The sequence below is a fragment of the Trichosurus vulpecula genome, chromosome 8, assembly GCF_011100635.1.
Source record: "Trichosurus vulpecula isolate mTriVul1 chromosome 8, mTriVul1.pri, whole genome shotgun sequence".
In the NCBI taxonomy this organism is placed as follows: Eukaryota; Metazoa; Chordata; class Mammalia; order Diprotodontia; family Phalangeridae; genus Trichosurus; species Trichosurus vulpecula.
In genome coordinates this window covers 177,065,694-177,093,578 of record NC_050580.1, presented here as the reverse complement: position 1 = coordinate 177,093,578, position 27,885 = coordinate 177,065,694, and the positions used below count along the sequence as shown (strand labels likewise).

The following is a 27,885-nucleotide window of genomic DNA, read 5'->3' as shown; positions in this document are numbered from 1 at the left end:
CACTGCTAGGTCCATCTTCCAGGCACAGTCCAGGGGACAGAGAGCAGCACTCTGGCCTGGAGCAATTTTTTTCCTTACCCACCCAGAACGTCTCTACTTCCCCCACCATTCCGGTTTAAGCCCCCTCCCTTTGCTACCCTTCCTGGACAGTCCTGCACGCCTCCTCCTCCTGCTCCTCCTCAGCCTTTCTCTTACCCTCATTTTCTGTGTGATCTTTTTTCCTCAATTTTTCCTTTTCCCTTTTTTCTCTCCCTCCTCCCCTCACCCTCTCTCCTTCCCCCTCCCCATTCCAGATTTCCGGTTCCCTTCTTGGGGCCAGGAGGGAAGACTCTTCGCCCTTTCCATCTGCTGTTCCGGGTCTACCACCCTTCTGCCTAGCCACCAGCCCCTCTGCAGAGATGCTGAGTACCAGAGACAAGCCTCCAGAAGAGAGGGGAGCTTTGGGGCTTCAGGGCTTCGCCATCGACAAGAGCTTTCTCACCAACCCCAAAGGCATCCTTCTGGAAGTCGAGCTGGTAACCCTCAGCCCTGCCCTGTCCCGTCCCTCTCCCCCTCTCTTCACTTCGCTTGCCTCCTTACCCCTGTCCCCTCTTCCCTGGATTCTGCTTACTCTCCCTAGGGGGCTTTTCCTTCCAGCTTTACCTCTTCCCTCCCAGACTCACTCAAACTCCACTTAACTTCCTTCTCTCTGTCTCCTGCTCCCACCTTGTGCATCTCTCACTTCAGCCTCATCCAGGTGCTCCTTATCAGTCAACTTGTCCCACGCTCTTGCCTGGAGCTCCCTGTCCCGTCTCCCGTGTCCCGTCTCCCGTGTCCCGTGTCCCGTCTCCCCTCTCCCCTCTCCCCTTTCCCCTCCGCATCAAGAAGTATTGAAGTCAGACATAAGGAAAGGTTTTTTTTTTTTTTTCAATACAAGGGGAGAATGGGACGAATTGAGAGTAAGACAGGGGATCTTAAGAAAAATCTCTCATGCCGGGCTAATTCCAGGCAAAGTTGTGAAGCAAGGAAGAGCTTTGATCCTGCCAACCTTCTTTTCCTTTGGCTTTCCCCCTTTTTCTTCAGGCATTTGTCATCTTCAGGCTCTCTGTCCTCACCCTAATCAAAGTCTACTCACAGCCTCACAGTCCGTTTCATTTTAGTAAAAAATTAATCCCCCTTTAAGGATTATTTTCACCTGAAATTTCATTGCTTATTGTGGATTTAGAGACTTTATTTGCCCTCTGGTAAAGGGAGAACTCTAACTAGATTTTTTTTTTGGCAACAAAACACGTCCAGGTGCCCTTAAGTCAAATGCGGAGGGGGAGCAACACCTGTGGAAACCTGGGACACCTTGAAGTTGTTGTTGGGAGGCCATCAGCAGAGGTTGGGGGATGGGGAGGATGAAAAGGGTGGAAAGGGATGAAAAGGAACTTACCTGAGATCTAGCTGCTGGGAAGAGCAAATTGCCATCTGGTAGCTTTCAATTTTATATAATTATTCTCAATAACTTGGTGCAAAATTTAGGGCTTTTTTGTTTGTTTTTTTGCCGATGCCGAATAACTAAAAGTGTCGTCGCAACCTGTCTCAGTGTTGGCACCCAGTGTAAGATTTTTAGCATCCACATCCTAGTTACGGCTCTGGGTAAAAGAATATCTATAGAAATCATAGCTTACAGAAATGACCCTTTGGTCAAAGGCTCAGCTGGTGAAATACGAATTTTGACCAGCTGGCAGATTGTATGTTAGTCATCTGAGGGCCAGGTTAGCTCATCTCAGAGAGGCTTCTTTACCAGAAGGTTGGCTGTCAAGTGATGATTTTTTTTTTTTTGCCATACCAACTTATGGAATTATCTACAAACACATAGAGGAGTTTTGATCTGATTTGGTGGAGGGATGAAATCAGAGATTCTTGGAGTGTTGAACTAAGTAACGTTCGGCATTGGTGAGCAGGCAAACGAGAGCAGCTTTGGTGTAGGGCTGGGCTCCTAAATTCATAGATTTAAAACCGTAAGGGGCTTTTGAGGTGATTTAAGTCAGGGCAGAATCAGGATTTGAACCCCTGTCCTGACTTCAAGTTCAAGGCTCTTTTTGTCTATATCATGTGAGTTGTCTCTCCCAAAGCCCTTGGAATCACCATTAGAAACATCAGCCTTACCTGGTCTGACCTGGCTCATCTGTCTGGTTTGTGTACCCACTGTTCACTGGAGGCACCAGAATGTCTCAGTGGGAGGGGTAGGAAGGGAAGACAAAGGTTTTCGACATCTTGGTTTCTGTTTCACCTTCTTGGGATTGGTGGGTAGTGGCAGAGAGAGGAGGGACAACCCCATTACAAAAAAAAAAAAGTTTTATTGATGCTTTTTGTGTTTACGTTATGGTCATTTACAGATATACTCCCCACAGACCCCCATGAACCTTCTTTTAAAATTTTTTTCTTTTTTATTATTATGAGTTTGACAAACACCAATAAAGACTAACATTTCCCAATGCAAAAAATAGAAGTGAATGGTATGGGGAACTGTGAATTTCTGCTATGTATAGCTTTAAAAAAAGTTTGTGTTGAATTTGACATGGTAATTCCAGTACTATCCTGCTTGCTTGTGTTTCCTTCTGAAGAGCCTTCTTTTGTACCAAAGATAAACAATCAAACAAAACTAACCAAGAGTAATGGTACCTGGCTGTGTCTGCAGCATTCTGCATTCATGGCCCCTCTTTCTCTCCAAGGAAAGGAGAAAGGAGCATTTTAATTCATAGAATTTGGCTTTTTTTTTTGGAGGGGGGAAAGCAAGGCAGTTGGGGTTAAATGACTTGCCCAAGGTCACACAGATAGTGTCAAGTGTCTGAGGTCGAATTTGAACTCAGGTCCTCCTGACCCCAGGGCCAGTGCTCTATTCACTGCACCACCTAGCTGCTTCTTGGCTTTTCTTTTTTTTTTTAAAGTGTTCTTTTCATTTGTACTGACAATTCTTGTCAGGATGGGTCTCTCCCCTGGGATGGAGAAAGCCAGGCTGAAGCCCAGTTTGGGATGGTTGTGAGGCTGGGGGGTAGGAGATTCTGGACACTCCCAGGGCACTCAGGACAGTTCTACCCTACAGGCTCTGACCTTCATCATGACCATATGCTTTGCTGCCTCCATCTCAGCCTACATGGCAGCCCCACTGCTTGAGTTCCTCATCACCCTGGCCTTCATCTTCCTCTATGCTACCCAGTACTACCAGCGTTTCCAGAGCCTCAACTGGCCCTGTTTGGTGAGAAGGCAGTTCCTCCCAGCCCTCTGGTTTAGCCGACCCCGTCCGTTTTTTCCTTCTACCCCTCCAAAACATCTTCCCTTGGTATTTCTGCCCAGGTCAGTCTCTGATCTAGCCACCCTCCCTGTCTCTGCACCTAAACTCAGCTTCTCCTCTTTAACTTCCCAATTTGGGGCCAAGTGCCAATGCCTTCTTTCTTGTAAAATAAAGAAAAAGTGCCCAGACAGTTGACTTAAAAAAAAACAGAGCTCATTTACGGTCAACATATATGTGAGTCATTCAATCATAGAATCTTAGTGCCCAAGGGAACTATAGATTTTATAGATAAGGAAATAGATGGGAAAGTGACTTGTCCAAGGCAACATAGCAAGGTAGTGGGCAGATTCGGAAAGCCATATGAGGCTGGAAGTCCTTAAAATTCTACTTCTCCTCCTTTTCCCAACGTTCCCATCCTTTTGCTTTGTTTTCTCACCATCCCCACTCTCTACCCCAGGTGCCCAGTCCCTGCAGACAGACTCTCAGGGGAAGTAGAGTTCAGGAAGGAACCTCAGGTCCAGTACCATAGGGTCTAAAGCTTAATTCGGAGTAGATTTGCCCCTGCCTCCCTTCCTGCTCCACCCTGCCAATTTAGGGATCAGCTATGTAAGGTAACTCCGTGTTTCTTTCAAAAAAAATTGAGCCCTTTTGCAAACCAGGGTAGCCCAGAAGACCATAAGTTGGTGCGGGGGTGGCAATAGGTCTCTTCTGGACTCTTTTTCCATCACCTTCTCCACCCTCCCATCCACCCCCAGTCATGGCCAGTTGGCTCATTGGTGAAATGCCACATTGGGAGCTCCCTCAGGGTCCCCAGCTTCATCCACATTGGTCCTGCCACTGTCCCCCTCACGACCCTTTTGTCTGATCTGCTTCTGCTCTTCTCCGCTTCCCAGGACTTCCTTCGATGTGTCAGTGCTGTCGTCATCCTCCTCGTTGTGTCCTTTGCAGCTGTAGTCTCTCGGGAGGGACCTGCCATTGCTGCTTTCGTGAGTGCCTTTTTGCTTCCTAGACCCCTAGTCTATCTGCCCTCCTCCTGCTCCTCTGCTCTACCAGGCACTGTTTGCCATTGTCCCCCAAAGAGTGCCCCCTAGTTGAGACCCCAAACCTTGTTTGTCCCTGGGGGGCAGGGGCTGGGTAATGTTTGGGAAGGGTGGCCCTAAGTCTTCTGGCTCCTCTTCCTCCTCCCGTCAGAGGCATACTGCCTCTTACCTTGTTGTATGGCCTCTCTCCACCCGCTCCCTCTCCCTTCACTATCCTCCTCAGTTCTCTGATCTTACCCTCAAATCTCTACGCCTTCCTCCCCCCCCCACCCCAGGTTTTTGGCGTTATTGTTGTTTTTGTCTTTGTCTATGATGCCTTCAAGATCTACCAGGCAGAGATGGCACCCAGCCCCACCCAGGGTGAGTGAGCATGCTCTCCTACAGCTCAGGACCAATCAATTCTCTTCTTCCCCACCCCTCTACCGGCCCCTTTCAATGGACGAGGGGTGATGTGAGGGGAGAGCCTTAGTCTGTGTCCTCATGCCCTCTCTCTGGCTACCTTCTTCCAGGGAACCAATAGTGAGTGAATCCCAGAAGTTCTGGTTTCTGTCATGAATCCTGTAGTTCCTAAAAGCCTCAGAAACCTGTTGGACAACACTCCTGCTCCTTGAGGCTCCCCCCAAGGCCAGGAAGCCCACAGAATCTCCAATGTGTATTCAGTCAGCTCTCCAGCAGTAAGATCCAGGTTGTCACTGGACCAAAGAGGCAGATTGATGTTGGAGGTTGGGTGGGAAGGGAAGGAAGAGAGGAGACAAGTTGGGGAAGGTGTTGGGTCTGGCTAAGCCCTCCAGACCCCTGAAGATTGTTCACGAATTAAAGGTGTAAAATCCTGGGTCTAAATCTGTCTCTGTCCCAGTAAGCTGGGTAAGTTCTGAATGTAGAAGAGTTTTTTTTCCCTTGGAAGACTCGTGTGTGTGTGTGTGTGTGTGTGTGTGTGTGTGTGTGTGTGTGTGTGTGTGTGTGTCTGTGTGTGTGTGTGTGTGTGTGAGAGATGGTAAAAGCGGGGAGGGACCAGGGAGAATATATTTGTCTAGAGATTTGCAAAATTGGTTGAAAGAAAAAATTATTTATACAGATGTGTAAAGCCAGATACTACAGAAAGAAGCAGATATGGAAAGAAAAACCAATTGCGTGGGAGAGAGAGGGGAAGAGAAGGACAGAGGGAAAGAGAGAGAGAGAGAGGGAGAGAGGGAAAGAGGGAGAGAGAGAGAGAAAACTTTGTTCACTTTGGATAGTGAAATAGCTGGTTAAGAAAATGGTATCAGAGAAAACTATTTGGATTTCTGGACCAATGAAATATGAGTATAAAGGGCTCTTGTCCAGAGATACAGTGCTCCGAACAAGGGATGGTAAAAATGAATATAGATGGTGTACTCAAACATATCTCATGAAAAGCATATCCCTTTTCTTTCTTGCATGTCCTGGAAAATATGTGAATTTTCTAGAAAAAGTGTGATTCATCTCTCCTGAGTCCTTATTGCACTATGTCTCTTTTTTTCTGGCATTCATGACAACTAGGAATAATGGGTTGACACCTCATTGCTGACAAAGCTCATCTTTTTGGATTTCACCTTTAAATGAGAGGGCTCTCCTGCAGAAGGGGTGTGTGTGTGTGTGTGTGTGTGTTTTTGTGTGTTTGTGTGTACAAACAAAAGGAGAGAGGACAGAGGGGCTACATACAGACATGGACTCAGTTCCCTGGAGAGAGGCTGGTACAACCAAGTAGTCTAGTCCCTCTACGAATCCAACATGTGCACAGTACCAACGATGGTACCAGATTGAGACACAGAAAAAACTAGGGAAATGAAGGTACCACTGACTGGAGATACCACAAATTCTGGAGAGGGAATGGAGAGTTCTTCTGAAGGATAAGGCAGAGAGAGAAAGAACTTTCGTCTGACAGAGATATATGAAAGGAGAGAAGGAGCTGACAAGGAATGGACCAGCCCAGATCTATCTCTTCACTGGTAATGAATCACAAGGACTGTGTTGGTCTCAAGGAAAAGTAAGATCCAGCAAAACAGGGGATTTCTGGACTTCCTAGCGGCCCTGAGTTCCTCTTGTTGAGAGTGTCACCCCTGTTCTCTCTCCCAGGGTAGGACTATAAGGACTGTACACCTTGAGAGAGGTGGAGGTCCACAAAAGGGAAAGGGTTGCTTGATTCTCCAAGTGCTAGAATACAATAAGTACTTTCAAAACCCTTATGGTGGGGACAGGACATCAGAGTACAAAGTCTAAAGTACTATGTAGGTCCTCAGGAAATATGGTGCTCCATTGGAGGGGAAGAGAAGTTATATTGACTATTTAAATGCTTAGGTATGAGTGCTTTGTGTTCTGCCAATTTAAATAAAATTCATCTTGTGTCCAATGTCTGGTTACCCTGAGTTCTTGTATAAGAGAGCCGAAGGGATTTGGAGCAAGGATTTTTAAACTTTTTCTTTTTTGTCATGGACCCCTCTGTCAGTCTGGTGAAACTGATGAACCCCTCCTCAGAATAATGTTTTTAAATGTATAAGATAAAGGAAGTTAATTGTACTGAGATAAAGTTATCAAAGTACATATAAAAAAGGAAAGAAAACAAGTGCATGGACCCTGGTCTAAGAACCATTAGCCTTAGAGAGACAAAAACCAAATTCCAGTGTTCACAGGGGCATCCTGAATGGGCAGAAAATTGAGTCAAATTATGATGTTCACAGGAAAACCCCGGGTAGGGGTATGAGCCACAGATTTAGGTGCTGAGAACTATACAAATTGAACCGGGTTCGTGAGAGCTGGACCTCACACCAACTCAGAGATTCAGTAAAGGGTCATAAATTACAAGCATTTGCCTGAAGATTGTGTAAATTTAGAGATTGAAACTGAAAAGGAAGGAGGAAGGAAAAAACTGACAGGTATATTCTCCAAGCTAAGCCACCTAAGAGTGGCTACAAGGTTAGGAAACAGAATAGCCCTAAAGAGTCTAGAAATTCCCAGGAAAAAAAAATTCAAGAAAGGAACTTTCCCAAGGCAAAGAAACCTATCTAACCTCATAGGTATCACTGAGGGTGGGATTCATAACTGCATATAGCTTTAGAAAGGGGATACCTTGTTTGAAAGGAACACACTAGGTGAAAGCTTGGTTTGGTGTGTGTAGGAAGGCTGTGAGGGAGAACATGTGGGTGGAAAGAAATATGAAGAATTTGGGTGATGAGCAATGAATTCAATGAAGGTAGAAATAGAAGCAATACTGTCGTTTCCCCCAAACTTACCCCTCTTCCAAACTTTCCTATTTCTTATTTTTTTTGGAAGGACGAAGGCAGGGCAATTGGGTTCAAGTGACTTGCCCAAGGTCACACAGCTAGTAAACAAACTTTCCTATTACTTTGGAAGGCACCATCAGTCTTCCAGTCTCTGAGGTTCATAAGCCCAGTACTCTTTTTGTCTCCTCACTCTTCCTCACCCATACGCATGTGATTACTTGGCAATCTTGTTGTTCTACCTCCCCAACATCTCTTGAATCATACCTTTTCTCTCTACTGATATATCCACTATCTTAGTTCAGGCACTCATCAGCTCTCACTAAGATTATTTCAATGCCTTTTGTAGGAAAAATGATTTATTACACTGTTTGGAAAAATTATTATATTGCTTAAATCCAACCCTATGTAATTAAAGGCTGTGAATACTCACAATGTCTCCTGATCCCCATAACTCTCTAAGAATGCTGGAGATGGCTACAAGGCATTTTGGGTTCTCCCTGGTCCTGGATCCACCCAAAGCGTTCTTGTTTGGGGTTACAACACCCAGGATTTGTGATGGATCCCCCAAGCTTGTGTTTGGGGTTCGCCTAAATTTCACTGAAAATTTATAGTTGCTCATATCTATCTCAACCATCCTTGCTTTCAAATCGCCCTCTTGTCAACTTTGCTTACCCACATACACGTGGTTCATGCGCTGGTACCTTTGTCTAAATTCTATATAGCGTAAACCTTCCAGAGCCTGGATGAGAGGGAGCCATATAGCTCCTTTCTGGCTTGGTCTCCTCTACCAAACGACCTAATAAATTTCTTTCTAAAACGATTTCAGATTTTTGGGGTCTGTTTTCACAAACAACACCTTCTAATTAGGTCTCCTTGCCCCCAGTCTCTCTCCTCTCTAAGCCACCCTTCACACAGCTGTCAAAGTGATTTTCTTTAAGTCCAGATCTGACTATGTCTTTCCCATCCTCAATAAACTTCAATGACTCCTAATTGCCTCTCAGATAAGATATAAAGTCCTCTGTTAAGCGTCTTCAGCTTGTTAGCACCTGACCCCAACCGTTTCCCATCCTTATTGTATATAATTTCCCCTCTTTCACTCTATGATCAAGCCAAATTGGACTTGTCTTTTTTCTTCACATAGAGTACTCCATTTCCCACCTCTGAACCTTGGTACTACCTATGTTCTGTGCCTAGATCATATTCCTTCCTCCTTCACACTCAAAGAATCCCCCTCTTCCTTCGAGATGTACTCTGCGTACCATTTTCTACATGAAGCCCTTCCTGAGGGTGGTCTGAACCAGATTAAAATGTAATTGGGAAATATTTAACAAAATCAATAAAATGCCATAAAATATATGTAATATTACATTTTAAAACTAAGTCAATGTGCAGCCTACAGGGATTCTAATGTATGATTTAGTGGCCCACATTTCTATGTGAGTTTGACACCACTGCCCCAGCGGATGGGTCTTCCCCATCTTCAGTAAAAGGCACCTTTAGGTCTCTCTCTCTTTTTTTTTTTTTGGAAGGGAGAAAGCAGGGCAATTGGGGTTAAGTGACTTGCCCAAGGTCACACAGATAGTGTGTCAAGTGTCTGAGGCTGGATTTGAACTCAGGTCCTCCTGACTCCAGGGCTGGTGCTCTACTCACTGTGCCACCTACCTGCCCCACCCTTGGGTCTCTTGTAATGGAAGAGAAGACAGGGAGCAGGCAGAAAGGACAAAGGCATTGGATCTGAAGTACATGTTTATTGTGTGTTGGTCATTCTGGACCCCAGGGATGGAGGAGAACAGAGGGCCTTGCTTGAATTGCAGGGAGGAGGCTTATTCCTCATCATGCATCTTCTGTAGGAGAAGAGAGTAGGAGAGGTGAGAGAGAGATTCTGGCAGAAGGGAGAATAACAGCCGAAGGTCCTTGGATGGGCTTGGGGATGTGGTATACCAGAATTCAGTAAGTATCTAAGGTGATGAGGTGGTGCAGTTCATAGTGTGCTGAGCCTGGAGTCAGGAAGGCCTTGGGTTTGAATCCTGTCTCTGCCACTTGTTGGCTGTGGGACCCTAGGCAAATCACTTAATCCCTTTCATTTTCCTCTTTCATTAAATGGGGATAATAATAGCCCCTAAGTCATAGGGTCATTGTGAGGATCCAATGAGATAACATTTGTAAAATGCTTTGCAAACCACAAAGTGCTAAATAAATGCCTTTGTTTTTTGGTTTAGTTATTTTTCAGTGAACTCTTTGTGACCCTTTTGGGGTTTTCTTGGCAAAGACATTAGAGTGGTTTGCCATTTCCCTCTCCGGCTCATTTTACAGATGAAAAAACTGAGGCAAACATGGTTAAGTGACTTGCTCAGGGTTACATAGCTAATAAGTGTCTGAGGCTAGATTTGAACTCAGAAAGATGAGTCTTCCTGACTTCAGGCCTCGAACTCTAAACTGTGCCATCTAGCTGCTCTTATTAACTATTAATTCAGAGGGTGTGGGACTCAACAGGTTTGAGTGTGTGTGTGTGTGTGTGTTTGTGTGTGTGTGTGTGTGTGGTGAGGGTTTCACTGGGACTGAGAGGTAATAGCTTTGTTGGCTTGTGTGTGTAAGGATGTCTCTGTGAGATCGGGGTCAAGGGACTTTTTTTTTCTTTTTCTTTTTTTCTTTTTTTTTTGGTGGGAGGAGGAAAATCTCCCTGGGCAAGTTCAGGATCTCATGGGATGTCCCTAAGAGGAGTCACAGGATCTTTGGGGTAGAGTCCCAAGTTTACAAGGTCTATATTTTTTGGGGGGGAATCTATCTACTATCAATTTTAAATATCTTATACCTGTAGCTTTATAAACCTGCACGAGTTACTCTGTTATGAGCATTAGTCACCTGTACAGGACTATGCTAATATGAGGCTGTGACTTCAGAATTACATGAGTTATGAGGGGAGGAGCTGAAGACTATGTGTGGTCTACTGGAAAAGATCTGGAGGTGGATAGGAAGCTAGTGGGGGCAGATATGCATGAAGCCACAGCCAGAGCCTATTCCCCAGAGTTGGGGAGGCTTGGAGTCATTTAGTCTAGAAATCACAGAGATGGTCAATTATGCGACTAAAGAATGGGGACCCTGTGATGGTTTAAAATTCTGAATCATAGGATCATAGACGTAGAGTTCATCTTAGTGGTCATCTGGTTGACTCCCTTCATTACACAGAGGAGGAAACTGAGGTTCAGAGAGGTTAAGTCACTTGACCAAAGTCACACAGCTGGGAAGTAGTAGAGCTAGGATTTGAATCCAGGTCCTTTAACTCTAAATCCAGTGCTTTATCATGGCTACCATTTTGTAAAGTTGGATGCATGATCTTGTCATTAATTACACCTTTGCTAAAGAATAGTGGTAGGTACTGAAGAAAGGGACAAGAGGAGAAAAAAAGGTGCCAGAGGTAGACAGATGGGCATGTATAGTGGCTGTGGACATTTTGGAATATATAACTCTAGCTTAACAGTTCCCTAGTGAAGCTGGTCCTTTGGCTGGCAAGATTGTATAATTAGAAATGTAGGGGAGATAGTGCAGGATGGATGGGAATTATCTACAACTTCTGGGACCAGCTCTGTTGGGTAGTTGTCATGGTCCCTATGTTCCTTCATAGGATGAGAAGCTGGGAAGGACTCAGGGAGTGTATCTTGGGGAATCACAAATTGGCGTCTCATGGCCTAAGCTTAGGCCTCTTAAGGGTCAAGCTTTAAGCACCTTGGGCTTCTGACTCATGAATGGGGAGTCGGGATATGTAAGGATATTGCTTAGAGTGGGAGGAAAGACCCTCTTGTTGCCTTATTTTGTGGGGTATGAGGGTGTCTGTCCATGAGGTAGGCTCACCTTGGCACCAATGTCACGGCTCTTGGCCCGAAGCTTGTTGACCTGAGACTCAGCGATGTCAGCCCGTTCCTCAGCCTCATCCAGCTCATGTTGTACCTTCCGGAACTTGGACAGGTTGGTATTGGCCTGTTCCTCCTGTGATGGAGGAAAGAAGAGAATAGGAGGGGGGAGAAAGATCTCAGAAGAGCTTAAGCCATCTCCATCCTGACGGTCCACCTCCCTTCCCATTCTGAAGACTTGGGTTCACTGCCCAGACTGAAGGCCACTCGCCCTGGTCTAGACATCTTTGATCACATATCTTTCATGCTTCAAATGTTCAGTAGTCCCCTATCGCACACAAAATAAAGTCCAAACTCCTTAATCTTACCTGCCCACTTTACCTCCTACCTTTTGTGTGCACAACCAGTCTCTTGGCAATCCCCTGGATACACCATTTCCTCTTCTGCTCCATTACATATGATGTTGCTTTCACTTGGGAATCCTTCCAGTCTAAATTCTAGGCCATCCCTTGAGGCTCAGCTTGGATCTCTCCTCCTCAGCTTAGAAGCCTTTCCTGATCAGTCACCCACATACTGATCTCTGTCTGCCTACACTGCCCATAATGCTTACACGTTTTTGTCTCTCAATCAAAAGCTGCCTTGTGTTATTCTGGGATCGCTTTGTATGTTCAAATTCTAATTCCCCCACTCTTGAAGTCACATATACTTTATGTCATATCCGTTCTTAGGTAGAGGGGAAACAGCATTGACTTGGTCTCTGAAGACCTGGGTTTAAACCCTGGCTCTGCTGCTTACTAACAGTGTGACCTTGGGTAGTCGCTTAAACAGTCTGAGCTTAGTTTTCTCATCTATAAAAGGGGATAAATGACATTTGTACTACTTTCTTAACAAGATAGCTGCAAGGGAAGTATTTTATAAACTGTAAACCCTATAAAGCCTGAGCTATTATGACTCCTTTTGTTCAACACAGTAGATGTTTGATAAATACGTGAGTTGAGTTGAATTGAACCTGTTGTGTCCAAGTCCCACTGTGGGCAGTCCTTGCTTACCGCCTCCTCAGCCTGCCTCTTGTAGGCCTTGACCTTCAGCTGCAGTTTGTCCACCAGGTCCTGGAGACGGAGCAAATTCTTCCTGTCCTCCTCTGTCTGCAGCAGGGAAAAGAAGCGGGTCAGGGGATGGGGAGTATGTGCATGAACGAAGGGGTGAAGACAGAGATTCATGGCAGGGAATAAGGGAATAAACATTTATATAGCACCTCCTATGTGCTAGGCATGGGCCAGCTAGGTGTCACAGTAGATAGAGCTCCAGATCTGGAGTCAGGAAGATGCTTTTTCCTGAGTTCAAATCTGGTCTCAGATACTTACTAGCTGGGTGACCCTGACAAGTCACTTAACCTTGTTTGTCTCAGTTTCCTCATCTGTAAAATGTGCTGGAGAACGAAATGGCAAACAACTCTAATATCTTTGCTAAGAAAACCCCAAAAGGGGTCATGAAGAATTGGACATGACCGAAAAACAACTGAACAACCACCAATGTGCCAGGCATTGTGTTAAGTGCTTTGCAGATAATATCACATAAAAATTTCCTTCTGTCAGTCTTCATTTTCTCATCTATACTTGCATCCTTCACAGAACAAATTCCCTTAATAAAATGATTTCTTCCGTAAAACTTGCACTCAGTCAAAAGGCCATACCTGAGGACCTAGAAGGCCACATGTGGCCTTCAGGCTGCCCATTCTCCACCCCTATAAGCAGTAGCAAAAAAGTACCACAGTTCTGTGCTTTAGTCTAGAATGGAAGGAAGTGGAATGTCTCTGGGAAGACAACTAGGTCTGATTCTAGAACCAAGGCAAAAGTGTAGGCTGGTGCGACAATATGGGGCTATCAGCATACTCCAATTTTGGGGATGAAAGCAGCAAATTAAATGTTCTTGAGGCATGTGAGGAAGTTGGGTAGAGGTTCCAGGTAGTTCTAGATTCTAGGACAACTAGAATAGTTTTGATGTGAGTAGAATTGAGGGCAGGGTTAGAATAGCTATTTTTAAATGGATATTTTTCTGGAAAGAAGTTTTGAACAGAAAATATGGTGAGGAGATTAATAAAAATGATTTAGAGCAGGGGTTCTTAAACTCTTGTATCTTTGACCCCCTTTGCAGTTTGGTAAAGCCTATGGACTACTTCTTGGAATAATGTTTCAAAATGTATAATATAAAATAGGATCATAGAGGAAATGTTGAAATACTGATCTCAAAATATTAAACAAATTCATATGTCTCCTCCCTTTGCAAATCTGTCCATGGACCCTTTGAGGGTTTATGGACCCCAGGTTAAAAACCCTTGGTCTAGAGTCTAATGGAGGCAACATTATTTCCAGGCATCTCTTTTTTCTAGATAGAGGATCTGTCTTCTGTAGCCCCCTAAGAACCGCAATGAATATTACCACAATGTATTTTGCTTTTGGCTGAATCAGAAGAATCTCAAGCTATTTCTCTCCCTCTGATTTTTCTGTTTTGTTTCCCTCCTTCCATCCCCCTAGTCTATTGACTCTTCGTAGCAGGGTCTGAGAAGGTTGATTGAGCTGAGATTTTGGAGACCTAGGTTTATCTGTATTATCCCTGATCTGCTTGTGTGTCACTGGGCAAGTACCATTTCTTTTCTGTGCTTTCCCATCAAGTAGGATAACAGGAGGCCTTGTCTTTGCCTCTAGGGCATGAGGTGAGACTATGTGAAACAAAGGTGAGGATCTTTGAATTTCACAGAAAAAGGCCTAGGGAAAGTCTAGATCTTATTTCTCTAAGTTCTTTCTTTCTTCTGACCCAGCAACTTTTTGGGTTCTCTCAGAATTTTCTGTAACTTCTGTCTTTTACTGGATTATGGCTGAACCTGGCAATGACCCTCTCTTCTGCTCTGAAAAGCAAGTGGAAAGTGGGATGTGTTACTCAGCCAGATGTGGCACTAAGGAACTCATGGTAAAGATGGGAATCATGCAAAAACCTGGGGCAATACTAATTAATAGGGCTCTTGGGAAAATTACTGTTGTGTTTGTCCTTCATTTTCGAAGAGGACCATGGCATCAGGGACATGATGACATGGCTTGCAGTTGACTTTGATTTGAGTGAGGGAGGGCTGTGCAAGGTTACCAGCCTCACTTTCTCTTCCAGAGCCATCTGGGTCTAGTGACCAGATATTCATCAGGATGACTGGAGATGATCCAGGATGCAATGGGGGACCCTGGCCCTTTCAGGCTAAGGCCTTTTCATGTACTCACTTTAGAGTGAGGTAATGCCCATTCAGTGAATAGGCATCTTTAAGAAGTGAACCAGGAAAATAGGTCAAGGAAGGAGAAATACACTTACTTTCCCTTTCCTGTTAGAACATTTGTGGAGTTCTGGACTTTAGAGTACTTCCAGAACATCTCCAGTCATGTACTCTGCACTTGACCTCTTGCGCCATCATCTCCAAACTGGTCATTATCCTCTCTCCCTCCCCACATGGGAAAGGGATTCTACCACTGGAGCCATGTGGGGCATTGAGAAGCCAACTTTGGCTTTATCTTTCTCAGTTCTGGGTCTCCACCACACTTCTAGGACGTTTCATTTCCTATTTCCCTTTTAAGTGTTTGCCTTACTGCATTAGAATGTAAACTCCTTGAGAGTAGGGATTATATTGCTTGCTTTTGTTTGAACTTTTAGAGTTTCGTACTGTGCCTAGGACATAGAAAGTACTTAATAGATACTCAAGTACTTAATAAATGCTATATCTATGAGTAGTTATATATGTGGCTTCTCTATGAAGTAGCAGATTCTAGAGTTAAGTTGGGTGACATTCCTGAAAGCCTAGCTCTAGTTTCAGCCTCCTAGGTCATAGTGACCTGGATGTGGCTCTAATTGGGTAAACACTCTTGTGTTCTACAGGGAGATGCTCTAATGGGGTTCTGCAGTTGCCATCTTGAGAATTAGAGCTCCCTATGTGTTCTTACCTGGTAAGTGAGCTCCTTAATACGCCTCTCACATTTCCTCATGCCCTTGACTGACTCAACATTTCTCTTCTGCTCCGACTCAAGCTCATTCTCCAGCTCCCGAACCCGGGCCTCGAGCTTCTGCAGCTGCTTCTTGCCGCCCTTGAGGGCAATCTGCTCAGCCTCATCCAGCCGGTGCTGCAGGTCCTTGATGGTCTGCTCCATGTTCTTCTTCATCCTCTCCAAGTGGGAACTGGTGTCCTGCTCCTTCTTCAGCTCTTCAGCCATCATGGCTGCCTAAGACATGGGAAGAACATAGTGATTGACTAAGCCCCTCCCTCAAGGATCACCAATGTTTTATGTTTTATCCTCTGTCTCCCAAAAGCATTTGGTTTCACCCTGGAGTTAAGCTAGAGGCCCAGACCCACTGGATGAGAGAGCTGTCATTTGGCATTGGGGTTAGATTTGATTTTGCATGGCCCCACTGGGAAAAACTGGTTAACAGTGGATGAAAGCTTTAAAAAGTCACATTTCATCTTAATTTAAGGGAACATTTCCCAAAAATTAAGAGATATGTCCAAAAATGGAATATAGATTGACTTTGGAGATATAGTAGTTTCTTCAGGACTCAAGGTCTTGAAGTAGAGGATAGATGATTACTTTTTTGGGGAGATGGTACAGAAGATTCCCATTCAATAAAAGGTAGGACTAGGTGACCTCTGAGGTCTTTCCAAGCTGTGAGATCTTTTATCCAAAATTACTTGACTGACCTAGATTCAGCTCTCCTCAGTCCCTCTGATCATTCAAACTAGGGTTATGGTAATTTGGGCTCAGTCCTTCTGTTTTTGCATCTTTACCCCAGAACCAGGAGGAAATATAGGAGCAAGAGGACAAAGCTGGAACTCACATCAGTGATGGCCTTCTTGGCCTTTTCCTCTGCATTCCTGCACTCTTGCAATGACTCCTCCACTTCCGACTGAAGTTGAGACAGGTCTGCCTCCATCTTCTTTTTCTGGTTGATTAGGCTGGTGTTCTAGAATAGGGGCAGCAGAAAGAAGGAAGAGGATTCAAGGCTTTCTGACTAAGACATAGTTTCAGGCCATTTCTTTCTCTATGTGCATGTGCCTTTCTTCCTCTCTCCTGTGAAAAGTCTTTGAGAATGTTTGGACGTGTTCTGGATCAAAATTGTTGAACAGCAGAATGTGGCTCAGGAATAGGAATACTACCCAACACTACTGAGTGTACCCAAAAGAGATTAAAATGTAATCAGGAAATATTTAACAAAATAAATTAAAATACAACAAAACACAGATAACGTTAATATGTGGTTTTCCAAGTCAACATGTGGTTCTCAGGGATTCTTGGGATGATTTGGTGGCCCCATTTCTATTTGAGTTTGACACCAGTATTCTAGATAGCTCTTTCAGTTGACTCATCACTGGAGAAAGACCTTACATAGAAGAGAACCTGGAGTTTTAAATTCTAGTCTCAGTATGAACACGTTGATATTGTCAGAGGGATAGACTTAGGAGTGAACAGAAAAGCTTAAAGAGAGATGGTCTAGTCTTCAGTTGCATGGAAATAACCCGATAGAAATGTCCTGAGCTACAGTGACAGAAAGAATTAATGAATGAGTAATGGATGCTTTCGTACTAGGAGGAAGGACTGGTCTTTACTGTTATGTAGAAAGGGACTAAGCCTTTGATTAAATGGTATTATTTCCCAGGTTACTAGATTGGTGAACTCCTCATAACAATAGCATTTTAAAGTTTACAAAGGACTTTAACAAGAAACCTTCAAGGTAGAGATTTTGAGCATTATTATCCCTCTTTTATAGGTGAGAAAATTAAGATTCAGAGACTTAGTTGACTTTCCCATTGTCATAAAGCACTGGTAAGTGGTAGAGTTAGAACAGGAAGTCAGGTCTCTTGGGTCCAAGTCCAGCACTCTTTCCACTACATCCTATCGTCTCTCTAGGACCAAAGTCTAAGATGATTGTCTTAAGCAGAGAGCTACATTACTGTCTACATAGATGTAATATCAGTAATCTACGGAGTAGTACCTACGTAGTAACATAGATGTATTTGACTTAAATGAATTCAACCTTACAACTGACCCAGAATGATGGCTCCATTGGCCAGTGGCCCAACGGCTCCCTCCTGGTCTCCTTCCCTAGGGTCTCCTCTACTCAGCCCAGCCAAACCAAGTGATCAGGAGCTCAGCTGGGCTGTGAAAGTTCCTGGGGCTTCCTAAACCTTGCTTCTCTCTCTTTTTGAAAAATTTTTCTTTTTTCTATCTATTTATCTATGTATGTACATATGTATGTAAGTATTTATTTATTTATCTGTTTATCTTTTTATTTATTTATTTATTTATTTATTCATTCATTCATTCATTCATTCATTCATTCATTCATTCATTTATTTATTTATTTAAAACCTTGCTTCTCTTGACAACCTTGCTTCTCTTAACAACCTTCTCCCCCAGGTGTGATGTCTAGGGTGTGTGTAAATTCCAGGTCACACCCAGGCCTGAGAAGAGACTTGTAGCATAAGCACTTGTCAGGCACCTCCTATTATCAGGGAGCCTCAGAATGGGGGAAATGCTTTCAGGGAACCCTATAGTTTAACCTCTTTCACATAGTAAATAAATAAATGCTTGATGACCAGTTGATTGTGGTCATTGGGTTGTGTGGGAGGTATTTCCCCCTTTAGTTAGGTTCCATTTAAATAAGAAAAGTAATAGCAGTTCTGGCTAATTGAAAGTTGTGAGGGCACGAAGGAAGACTGAAAAGTGCCTTACCTGGAAGATATAAACAACAAATATGTGCCTCTGCATGACAGTGCTTTGTGAGATAGCCCTTGCTCAAATCTTAGCTCTAGCTCAAACCTCTTGCCAAACCTGTACAGCCTTCTGATGAGTTGGAATTCAAAATCAGCGGATTGAAGGGAGCTCCATTTTCTCTATATGTAATTTTTATCTTACCTTTAGGTCTTAACAAGATGCTGTTATACTTATATAAGATGCTATTCCACTGTATTTCATGAAAACAAAAAGATTAGGCCTGAAGTCAGGTGCCTTGGATTCAAATCTCAATTCTGATATTTCCTAACTGTGACTCAGATCAATTTAATTTCTCAGAGCCTGCATTCCCCCATCTACGAAATGGGCATAATGATTCTGATATCACCTATTTCACAAGGTGGTTGTGAAGGAAGTGCTTTGTAAGCCATAACGAACTATGAGTTATTATTTTTAGATGATGACATTATAATATTTTTAGATTAATATTATTTTTAGGTAATATTTTTAGATTAATAATACCATTATTTAGATAATGATATTATAAAAACTGGGTCAAAAGAACTATCCTAGAACATATCACTAAATTAGATGCTTTCTAGGAAAGAGCAGCGCCATGATGTTTTCTACCTGGATCCTGGTTTGGTAGGAGGTAGAATAACACTTCAAACTTCCATCTTTCCATAGCAGGTAACCCGCTGGATACTAGATGTTCATCAAAAAAGACTGTGTCGTGGGAGTTCTGAGTGAAGATATCCAGCAGGTGTTCACCTGCGTAGTGAGCCTCTCACCTGGGAGTGGAGCAGTTGCACCCGCTCACTGGTCTCAATTAGTTCCTGCTCAGCCAGCTTCCGGGCTCTCTCCGTCTGCTCCACCACCTCCCGAAGTTCTTCCAGCTCTGCCTGCAGTAGGTTGTTTCTTCGATCCACAATGGCGATGTTCTCCTTCAGGTCGTCGTTGGCCCGGATGGAGTCGTCCAGCTGGATCTGGGTGTCCTATGGGGAGAGGGCACTTAAATCCAATTCACACACAATTGAAGACATCACCCATGACGTCACTGGTCCTCTTTTAAAAATGAAGGACCAACAATAAGAACAGAGTAGATCATCCCAAACCTCCTCTGTGTTACTGACCACTCCCACCACTCTCTGCCTGCTACGAGAGAGGAGCCTGTGGCTTGAGGATGAAAAGCAATATTTCCTGGGGAGACAGGAATCATGGATCAGTGCTGGATTTTGCGGCAGAGATCCAGGCTCTATCACCTACTACTTCTGTGACCATGGGTGGGACACTGGACCTCTCTAGGGCTCAGTTTAATGTCTGTGAAATGAGGCGTTTGGCTCAAATAACCTCTAAGACATTCATGTATTAGTGAACATTTGTTTTACTTGATTACGTATATTTGTTACAAGAGCTTTTCCCCTCCTCCCATGGGGATAGGGAGGTGGGAGGAAGAGAAAAAAAAGATACTTGTTGATTTCTTTAAAATTCTAAAAGACTTCTAAGTTTTCTTCCAAATCTAAATCTACGATCTTGCTCCTCTTGTACCTTCTAGCCAGCCTCTCATACGCTCAGTTTTGCAGTGCTGCTTTTATAATTCAGCCTAGTCGGTCCACATCCCTCCATCTATCAGTGAGCCTGAAGGCCAATTAGTCAGCACGCAGAATGGATAGAACCGGAATATATTCGGAATCCTCAAATGTTAGAGCTGGAAGGGACCTGAGACGCTATTGGTCCAACCCTTTCATATTATAGAGACCCAGGACTCAAGCCTTGATCTCTTTTTCCCCTTAGGTCTCTACTGACGTCTCTAGCTCCAGTTTGACTAGACAGCATCCATTCACCTATATGTTAATCTCGTTAGCCTTTATTGCTCCCTTCCCTTCAGCTACCTTCCACAATCTGCTGCCCTACTGTGTAGATAACAAATGCAGCCAGAGGGTAAAGTGGCAAGAAAGGTCTTAGAGACAAGAAGACCTCAGTCTGCAGCCTGCCTCTACCAAATAGTAGCTGTGAGATGTCGATAAATTATGTAATCTCTAAAGCCTCAGTTTCCTTATCTGTAAAAAGAGGACACTATAAGCACCTACCTGCCGGGGGTTATAGTGATAATCAGATGAGATAAACCTTAGGGCACTAAATAAATACCCGCTATTATCATTCCTCATTTGCCTGGAGGCCTCGGTTTCACTTTCTTCCAAGCCATTCATTCTGTTACCTTTAGATGGGCCTGGGCTATCTTTAAGTGCTTCTGGGCCTCAGAGGACATCCGGTTGGCCTGGCTGAGCTGGATCTCCATCTCGTTGAGGTCTCCCTCCATCTTCTTCTTCACCCGAAGTGCCTCATTCCGGCTTCGGGTCTCAGCATCCAGGGAGGTCTGCAGGGAGTCCACCACCCGTAGGTGGTTGCGCTTGGCCTGCTCCATCTCCTCATCCTTCTCTGTCAACTTTCGTTCGATCTCTGCCTTGATCTGGTTGAACTCCAGCTGTGCCCGGAGGATCTTCCCCTCCTCGTGCTCCAAGGAGGCCTGACAGGATGGAGGAGAGAAAGGAACTGAAAACCCACTTCTAATGTCGAAGGGGCATGTGAAGGGAGGGAGGGACAGGCAGCAAGGCCACACGTAAGGAATTACAGGTTGATGGAGACAGCAAGAGAGACATAAAGAGGTAAGGAGATGCAGAGTGTGATGCCAAGAGTAGAGGAATATGCCGCCTGAAAAAGTGATGTGGTAGAAGGGATCCTAGGAGAGCAGGAGCCCTGGATTCTAGTGCCATTTCTACCATTGACTTTCTGAGGTTAATTTTTCTGAGCCTCAGTTTTCACATCTGTAAAACAAGGATTAAAAAAACCAGCCCAATCTCCTCCACAGGGGATATCGTGATTGTCAAATGAGGATATGGCTAGGAAGTGTGTTGTAAGCATCTTTGTTTTATAAAGTGAGTTGTTCTTCATTGCCTCTGATAGAAATTTTTTTTTTTAAATCACCACCTGCCCCCGGCTCATGGTGTTTTCTTTAGCTCAAGTATCTGTCACCTTTTTCTTAGAGGCAACCATACATGGCACCTCAACATAGCTGTCCTGGGACATCCTTCAGCAAGGTGAGAGACAAGGGAGAAACTGGCAGGGAGACACTTTTTCTTAAAGTATAAGGAAGTGGAATCTGAGAGGAAGGGAGAGAATACCACCAGGCTGGAGCCAAAGGAGGAGATAGATTTTAACCAATGGATTGAGCAGTTAGCCTGAAATGGTTTCCATGTGGCCTTGGGAATGGGAGTGGGGTTGGATAGAGAGATAGGAGGAAGAGACAGAAAGCAGAAGAAGTCAGCCCCTCTCTCACCTCCGCTTCCTCCAGAGCTGACTGAAGCTCCAATTTCTCAACTTCCAGCTGCTTTCGGATCTTCTCCAGCTCATGGATGTTCTTTCCCCCTTCTCCCAGCTGCTCAGTCAGGTCTGAGATCTCCTCTGAGTGAAGGGAGAGATGGGACAGCCTCAGGGACTGTGGTGTCCCTTCCACACCCATGCCCTTCCCCAGCTGCTGCTGCCTCCTTCCTTGCTCTGGTCCCTCGCTGACTCACCTTGGAGGTTCTTGTTCTCCCTCTTGAAAGTCTCCAGATGCTCCAGGGATTCCTCATAGGCATTCTTCAGCTTGAAGAGCTCGGTGCTGAGGGAACGAGCCTCCTTCTGAGATGATTCTAGCTCCGATTGAGACTCCTCATATTTCTGCTTCCACTCGGCAAGGATCTAGGCAAAGATGGACCAGATCACTCGACAGGTTCCCAGGGCTGGCTCCCTGCTCCTTCCCTCCACCCCAAGGGTTCTGGGTTCGATGATCTTTGGCTTGTATTTCCATCCGCAGCACTGCCTCCTTCATCCCCAGGAGAGTTTCTCCTGGTCCTTTTACTACAAATTGCTCCCTTCCATTAGCCCCTCTAATGCTATCTTTCTTTTTCACCTTATTCCTATACCATATTCCTTCTCCTTCTTGCTCTTTCTTCTTTCTTCCTCTCCTCCATCTCTCTACTTGGATTCCCCTTATCTTTAATCTTCCTCCTCATTTTTCTTTCCTAGTTCCCTTCCCCCTCCTTTTCCTCCACAGCTTGTCCAAGTTTCTCTGAATTTTATCAAGGGCCAGGGATGGGGACCAAGTCACTCAACAGAGTCTCCAGGCTCCCCTCCCCTCAACCCTATTCCTGGGGCCTCCTTCCATACCCACTTCCTGGCCCATTTCTCTTCTACATCCTCACCTTCCTTGCCTCCATCTTCTTTGGCACGCCTATCCTCCCATCTCCCCATCCCCTTGGCTTCCTCTCCCCAAATGTCTCTCTTTGCCTCCTTCTCCATGCCTGGGCTCTTCCCTCTGGGCATCACTCAGATCCTCTATGCTCTTCTTTGGCCCCTTTTACTCTTATCCAGCTTTCTCTTCCTTCTGTTCACCTGCCTCTGACTTTAGCCCCATTGTGGAGATTCTACCCCCTTGTCTCTCGTTCCTTCTTCATCTGTAGAATGGCCCACCCAGTAAAAGGATTGGACTTGGAGTCATAGCAGTCATAATTGAACCCTGGGTTTACCGCCTGATACCTGCATGACATTGGGCAAGTTACTTTCTTCATCTGTAAGATGAAGGCATTGTGATAAGTGTCTTGAACATCCCTTCAGGCTCTAAAGCTTGGACTGGATGAGCCCTCAGACCCTGTGGCAGTCCCTCTCCATCCTGCCTGTCCTCACCTTGTCAAAGTTCCTCTGTTTCTTGTCCAGAGCAGCAGCAGCAGCATTGGACCGTTCCACATCCACCATCAGGTCCTCAATTTCATTCTGCAGTCGGTGCTTGGTCTTCTCTAGGGATGAACACTTGGCATTCACAGCCTCCACGGCCTCCTCTGCATCCTGCAGCCTCTGGGCCAATTTCTTCCTGAGGGAGGCAGTCGGGAAAAGAATGGAAATAAATCTATGAAGGAGCAGTGTGAGCCCCTGAGGAAACTACTACGGCTACAGGCCTATCTAAGTCAGTTTTCTACAATAACCTAGAATAGACAGCAGAGATATGGAGAACCAGTGCTCTAGAACCAAAGTGACTGAGAACCCCATTCTAGAGGGATCAAGTGCCTAAGATCAATACTAGGACTGGAGTTACCTTGATTCCAGCCCCTCCCCCAGGGTACTTACCTAGGCCGACGATGGGTCCTCCGACCAACAAGCTTTTTGCTCGTCTTATACAAGTGCATCAGGTATAATCCGGGCCAAAAGCTCGCCCGTCACAGGAAGTGGACTAGGGCCAGCCAAAGGGGAGGGGCACATGGTTGGGGTTAGGTTCTTTTTCCAACCATTCATTGCCTGATCAGGATGGTTCCAGAGGATTTTCCCTTCTTTTGAGGGTTCCATTTTTTCCCCTTACTTCCTCTTCCCTTTCATCCTGTAATCACTCTCCCGCCTTGTGCCCCTTCCCCCTAATCAGACACTCTCCCCACTGCTATAAGATGGGGTGTTTGTGCCTTTTCTCTGTGAGCTGGCAGGTGAGTTCACTCGGAGGACTGGGAGAGATTTAGTCTATGGGCCATGGCAGGACCATAACTGATGCATCCAGCTGGAGGCTGGGACCTCCCAGAATCACCCGTCTATAGTTCTCCTTCTTCCTTGTCTACTTCACTCACTACGATTACATTTGCTGGGAACCCTGGTGTCTAGAGCTCAGTGGAATTTGGTAACCAGTGTGGTGGATTTAATGGAGGTCCTAAGGACTCACTTGGCCTCCTCCAACTCCTCAGTCCTCTGGATGGCATCTGTCTCATATTTGGTCCTCCACTGTGCCACTTCTGAGTTGGCCTTGGACAGGACCCTCTGTAGCTCGGCCTTGGCCTCAGTCTCTTCCTCATACTGCTCCCTCAGAAGGTCACAGTCATGGCGGGCTGACTGTAGGGCATGTGCCAGGGCATTCTTTGCCTGTGAGAAAGGAGAAGTGGGGAGAGATGGGAAGATCCCGATTACCTTCTCTAGTGGAGAGAAGCATGCAAATCCTCCAAGTTCCGTCCCAATTTGTAAACTCTACTCCTAGCCTGAAACTCAGAGAACTATAGAATTTTAGAACTGGCAGAAACACTGGAGAGCATTTATTCTAACTCCCACATTTTATATATGAGGAAACAGAGGTTAAATGATTTACTCAAGGTCATACAATTGTGAGGCAGCTAGGTGAATAGAGCACCAGCCCTGAAGTCAGAAGGACCCAAGTTCAAATCTGGATTCAGACACTTACTCAGACATTGTGACCCTGGGCAAATCACTCAACGCTGACAGCCTCCAAAAAAACCAAATTTAGCGAAGGCCATACAGTTGGTGAGTAGCAGAGTAGGGAATAAACCCAGGGCTTTTAGACTCAAGTTAGGTGTTTTTCCTACTATGTCATCTTCCTACCTAGAGTGTAAGAAGACTTGGGTTCTAATCCTGGCTCTGGTGCTTATTGGCTGTGTAACTCTGAATAAGTCACTTCACCCCTCTCTTGGCCTTCATTTCCTCATCTATCACACAGGGTTAACTCATTACCTGTGTGACAGTCAGGATCAAACGAGATAATGCATATGAAGGTGCTTCATGAGTTGTAAAATGCCTTGCATATATAAGGCATTATTATTGTAGATAGGGAAACCGAGGGGAGAAAGGTCCACTTTGCCCAAGGTCACACAGCTACTAGGGCTAGAACTAGAATGCCAGGTCTCCTGACCTTGTGTGTTTGTAGTCTTTGCTTTTACTACCTAGTGTATTCCTGTGGCCTCAAGAGCCTACCCCTCATGTTCCAGGTCCATTCTCTCTTGGCTAACACCTGACATATGTCTCCAAGTCCTCTTCCCACCCTGGACTTACCTTGGCCTCCTCTTCCAGCTGTCTCTTAAGGTCCTCCATTTGCTGGGTATAGGAGAGCTTTCCCCTGGTCAGCTGAGAGATCAGTGCCTCTTTCTCCTCCAGCTGACGAATGAGCTCACCTAGAGCAGAAGGAACGAAGATTCTCGTATGTGAGGTATGGGGTGGGCCTTAGCCCATAACCATAGCAGAGGGAGGGCTAGGGCCAGAGAGTGGTAGGAAATAATCCAAAAAGAGTGGCAGGGAAGGACCTAAGAGAAGGGCACTCACCGTTCTCTGTCTGTAATTTGGCTCTCTGGGTGGTAAAGTCATTGAGGGAACGCTGTGCCTCTTCCAGTTTTATCCGGTAGTCATTCACCTGGTCCTCCAGACTCCGGGACACTTTCTCCAGGTTGGCCTGTGGGTAATATAGGGAGAAAGGAAGGCTCAGTGAACATGTATGACAGGGGTTAGGGATGGGGGGAGCCAAGTAGAATAATCTAATTATTGAGAAAGAACTGAATGAAGAGAGAGAATGAAAGAGTTCTGAGTGAAAACGAGAGAAAGGTAGGGAAATAAGTTCAGTTGAATTCAATTCACTGATCACTTTTTAAGCACCTACTAGGTACAAGAGGAGAGGACCCAGGGCGTAGTGGATAGGATGCAGTCCTTGGAGTTAGGAAGACTTGGGTTTAAGTACCACCCCATCTACACAGGATGAGTGATCCAGGGCAAACCATTTAACCTCTCGATGCCTCAGGGCAACTCTGTAAATTGCAGAGCAGCAGATGATCTGCTTTGGTAGAGGAAGGTCCTAAGATTGATTAAAATCTCAGGTCTAGGTTAAAAAAAAAATTGGACGAGATACTATGCTAGGTGCTAGAAGTTACAAAGCCAAAAAACAAACAAAAACAAAATTGTCCCTGCTATCTGAGAGCTCACATTCCACTGGGAGAAGGAATGTTAGCACCTCCTTTGAGCTGGAATCAAACCATCAATCTAAGGATGCTCCATCAAATCAGGCTCTATGGCTACTCTACCAGCTGAGCTGTTCCAGAGGAAAAAGGGAAATGCAAATGGATGCATTCTATAAATAGCTGGAAGAAAAAAGAGAAAGGAATGGCAGGAGAGATTGAGGCAGACGTATAGAAGAAAAAGGATGAGGTGTCCTAGCAGAGAGAGGGACAGTGCTACCAAGGAGGGAAAAAAAGAGGAGGATGTTTGTGAAAAAGGAAGCAAAGAGAAAGGAACATGAAGGAAGGAGGCTGGAAGGGCTCTTAGAAGTGATCCAACTCCCTCATTTTGCAGATAAACAAACCAAAGCACCGAGATGGTAGATGATTTGCCCAAGGTCACACAGGTAGGAAGACTTCAAGTCCCACTCTGACTCCCAAGCTAGTACTTTTTTATGACAACACTCAACGATGACACAAGGTGCCAAGGAAGGGACCTCCGGGATCATTTCATCGGACTTCCATATTAGCAGGCCCATGCTAAAAGACAACGAGGGACAAGGTAATTTCTCTCTTACAGGATTTTCTTGCAACATTTTGTCTACATTCTATTTTTAGTATACTTATTAGGGCTATGCCTATCACTTCTGTTTGATCATAAGCTCCTGGAGGACAGGAAGTACTTTTTTTTAATCTTTGTTTCCTCAGCAACTAGCTACACTGCTCGGAGCATTATAGGCACTTACTAAATGCTGATTGGATTATTGAAAGAGGACAGAGGACAAGAGAAGAAAACAACCAGAGGGGATGAAGAAGAGAAACCAAGCCAGAAAATGGGGCTCCTTCCCTCTCTTCCTTCCTCCCTCCCTTCATCTTTCTCTCTGTGTCTCTTTCTCTGTCTGTCTGTCTCTGTCTCTCTCTCTGTCTCTCTCTTTCTCTGTCCCTTAAGGGCTTCCATTTGCTGGGTATAGGAGAGCTTTCCCCTGGTCAGCTGAGAGATCAGTGCCTCTTTCTCCTCCAGCTGACGAATGAGCTCACCTAGAGCAGAAAGAATGAAGATTCTTGTTTGTGAAGTATGGGGTGGGCCTTAGCCCATGACCATAGCAGAGGGAGAGCTAGGGCCGGAGAGTGGTAGGAAATAATCTGAGAAGAGTCTCTCCATCCTCATCTCTGCCTCTTTCTCTTTCTGTCTATCTTTCTCTCTCTGTCTCTGTCTTTGTCTCTGTCTCTTTGTCTGTCTCTTTCTCTGTCTCTCTGTATCTCTGTTTCTCCGTCCTTGTTTCTGCCTCTTTTTCCATCTCTCTGTCTCTGTCTCTTTCTCTATCTTTCTCTCTGTCTCTCTCTCTCTTTCTCTGTTTGTCTCTGTCTCTGTCCTTGTCTCTGCCTCTTTCTCTTTCTGTCTGTCTATCTCTCTCTGTCTCTGTCTTTATCTCTGTCTCTTTCTCTGTCTGTCTGTCTCTGTCTTTGTCTCTGTCTCTTTCTCTGTCTATCTGTCTGTCTCTATCTGTCTGTCCATCTTCTTCCTCCTCTTCACCTTGGCCTTGATGATCTGCTCCATGTTGGAGGTGACATCATCCAGCTCCAGCTTGAACTCGCTCTTCTCCTTCTCCAGCTTCTGCTTGACCCTCTGCAGGTTGTCGATCTGCTCTCCCAGCTCAGCCACGCTGTCTGCGTGCTTCTTACGCAGGGCGGCCGCTGTGGCCTCGTGCTGCAGCGTGGCCTCTTCCAGGTCCCTCCGCATCTTTTGGAATTCAGCCTCCCTCTTCTTGTTCATCTCGATCTGGACAGAAGTGGCCCCGCCGGCCTCCTCCAGCCTCTCGCTGATCTCCTCCAGTTCCCTGGATAAGTCAGAGCGCAGCTTCTCCACCTTGGCCCTGGCTGTCCTCTCTGCTTCCAGCTCCTCCTCCAGCTCCTCAATTCGAGCCTGGGGACAGAGAGAAGATAATTTGAATAAAGA

The 27,885-nt window shown here is 45.2% G+C and overlaps 2 protein-coding genes across 2 annotated transcripts in view; one reads left to right on the top strand and one right to left on the bottom strand.

Annotated features, from left to right (window-relative positions):
• Nucleotides 1–280: 280 nt before the first annotated feature.
• Nucleotides 281–4,667, top strand: CMTM5 (CKLF like MARVEL transmembrane domain containing 5). Its single transcript, XM_036736361.1, has 4 exons — nt 281–515; nt 3,071–3,223; nt 4,153–4,245; nt 4,575–4,667. Exons 1-4 carry the CDS (start codon nt 399–401, stop codon nt 4,665–4,667), a joined length of 456 nt encoding a protein of 151 aa, XP_036592256.1. The 5' UTR covers nt 281–398.
• A 4,599-nt stretch (nt 4,668–9,266) lies between these two features.
• The window catches only part of MYH6 (myosin heavy chain 6), a 46,178-nt gene continuing 27,559 nt past the window's right edge, over nt 9,267–27,885 (bottom strand). Inside the window, exons 26-39 of the mRNA XM_036769500.1 lie at nt 27,463–27,852; nt 25,267–25,393; nt 25,000–25,118; nt 23,885–24,081; nt 22,870–23,053; nt 21,720–21,885; nt 21,482–21,606; nt 20,363–20,671; nt 18,936–19,139; nt 16,250–16,375; nt 15,364–15,639; nt 12,436–12,531; nt 11,388–11,522; nt 9,267–9,382 (exon numbers count right to left, since the gene is read on the bottom strand). Coding sequence (XP_036625395.1) covers nt 9,362–9,382; nt 11,388–11,522; nt 12,436–12,531; nt 15,364–15,639; nt 16,250–16,375; nt 18,936–19,139; nt 20,363–20,671; nt 21,482–21,606; nt 21,720–21,885; nt 22,870–23,053; nt 23,885–24,081; nt 25,000–25,118; nt 25,267–25,393; nt 27,463–27,852 — 2,475 coding nt within the window. The 3' untranslated portion in view covers nt 9,267–9,361. The remainder of the gene's footprint in view (nt 9,383–11,387; nt 11,523–12,435; nt 12,532–15,363; nt 15,640–16,249; nt 16,376–18,935; nt 19,140–20,362; nt 20,672–21,481; nt 21,607–21,719; nt 21,886–22,869; nt 23,054–23,884; nt 24,082–24,999; nt 25,119–25,266; nt 25,394–27,462; nt 27,853–27,885) is intronic.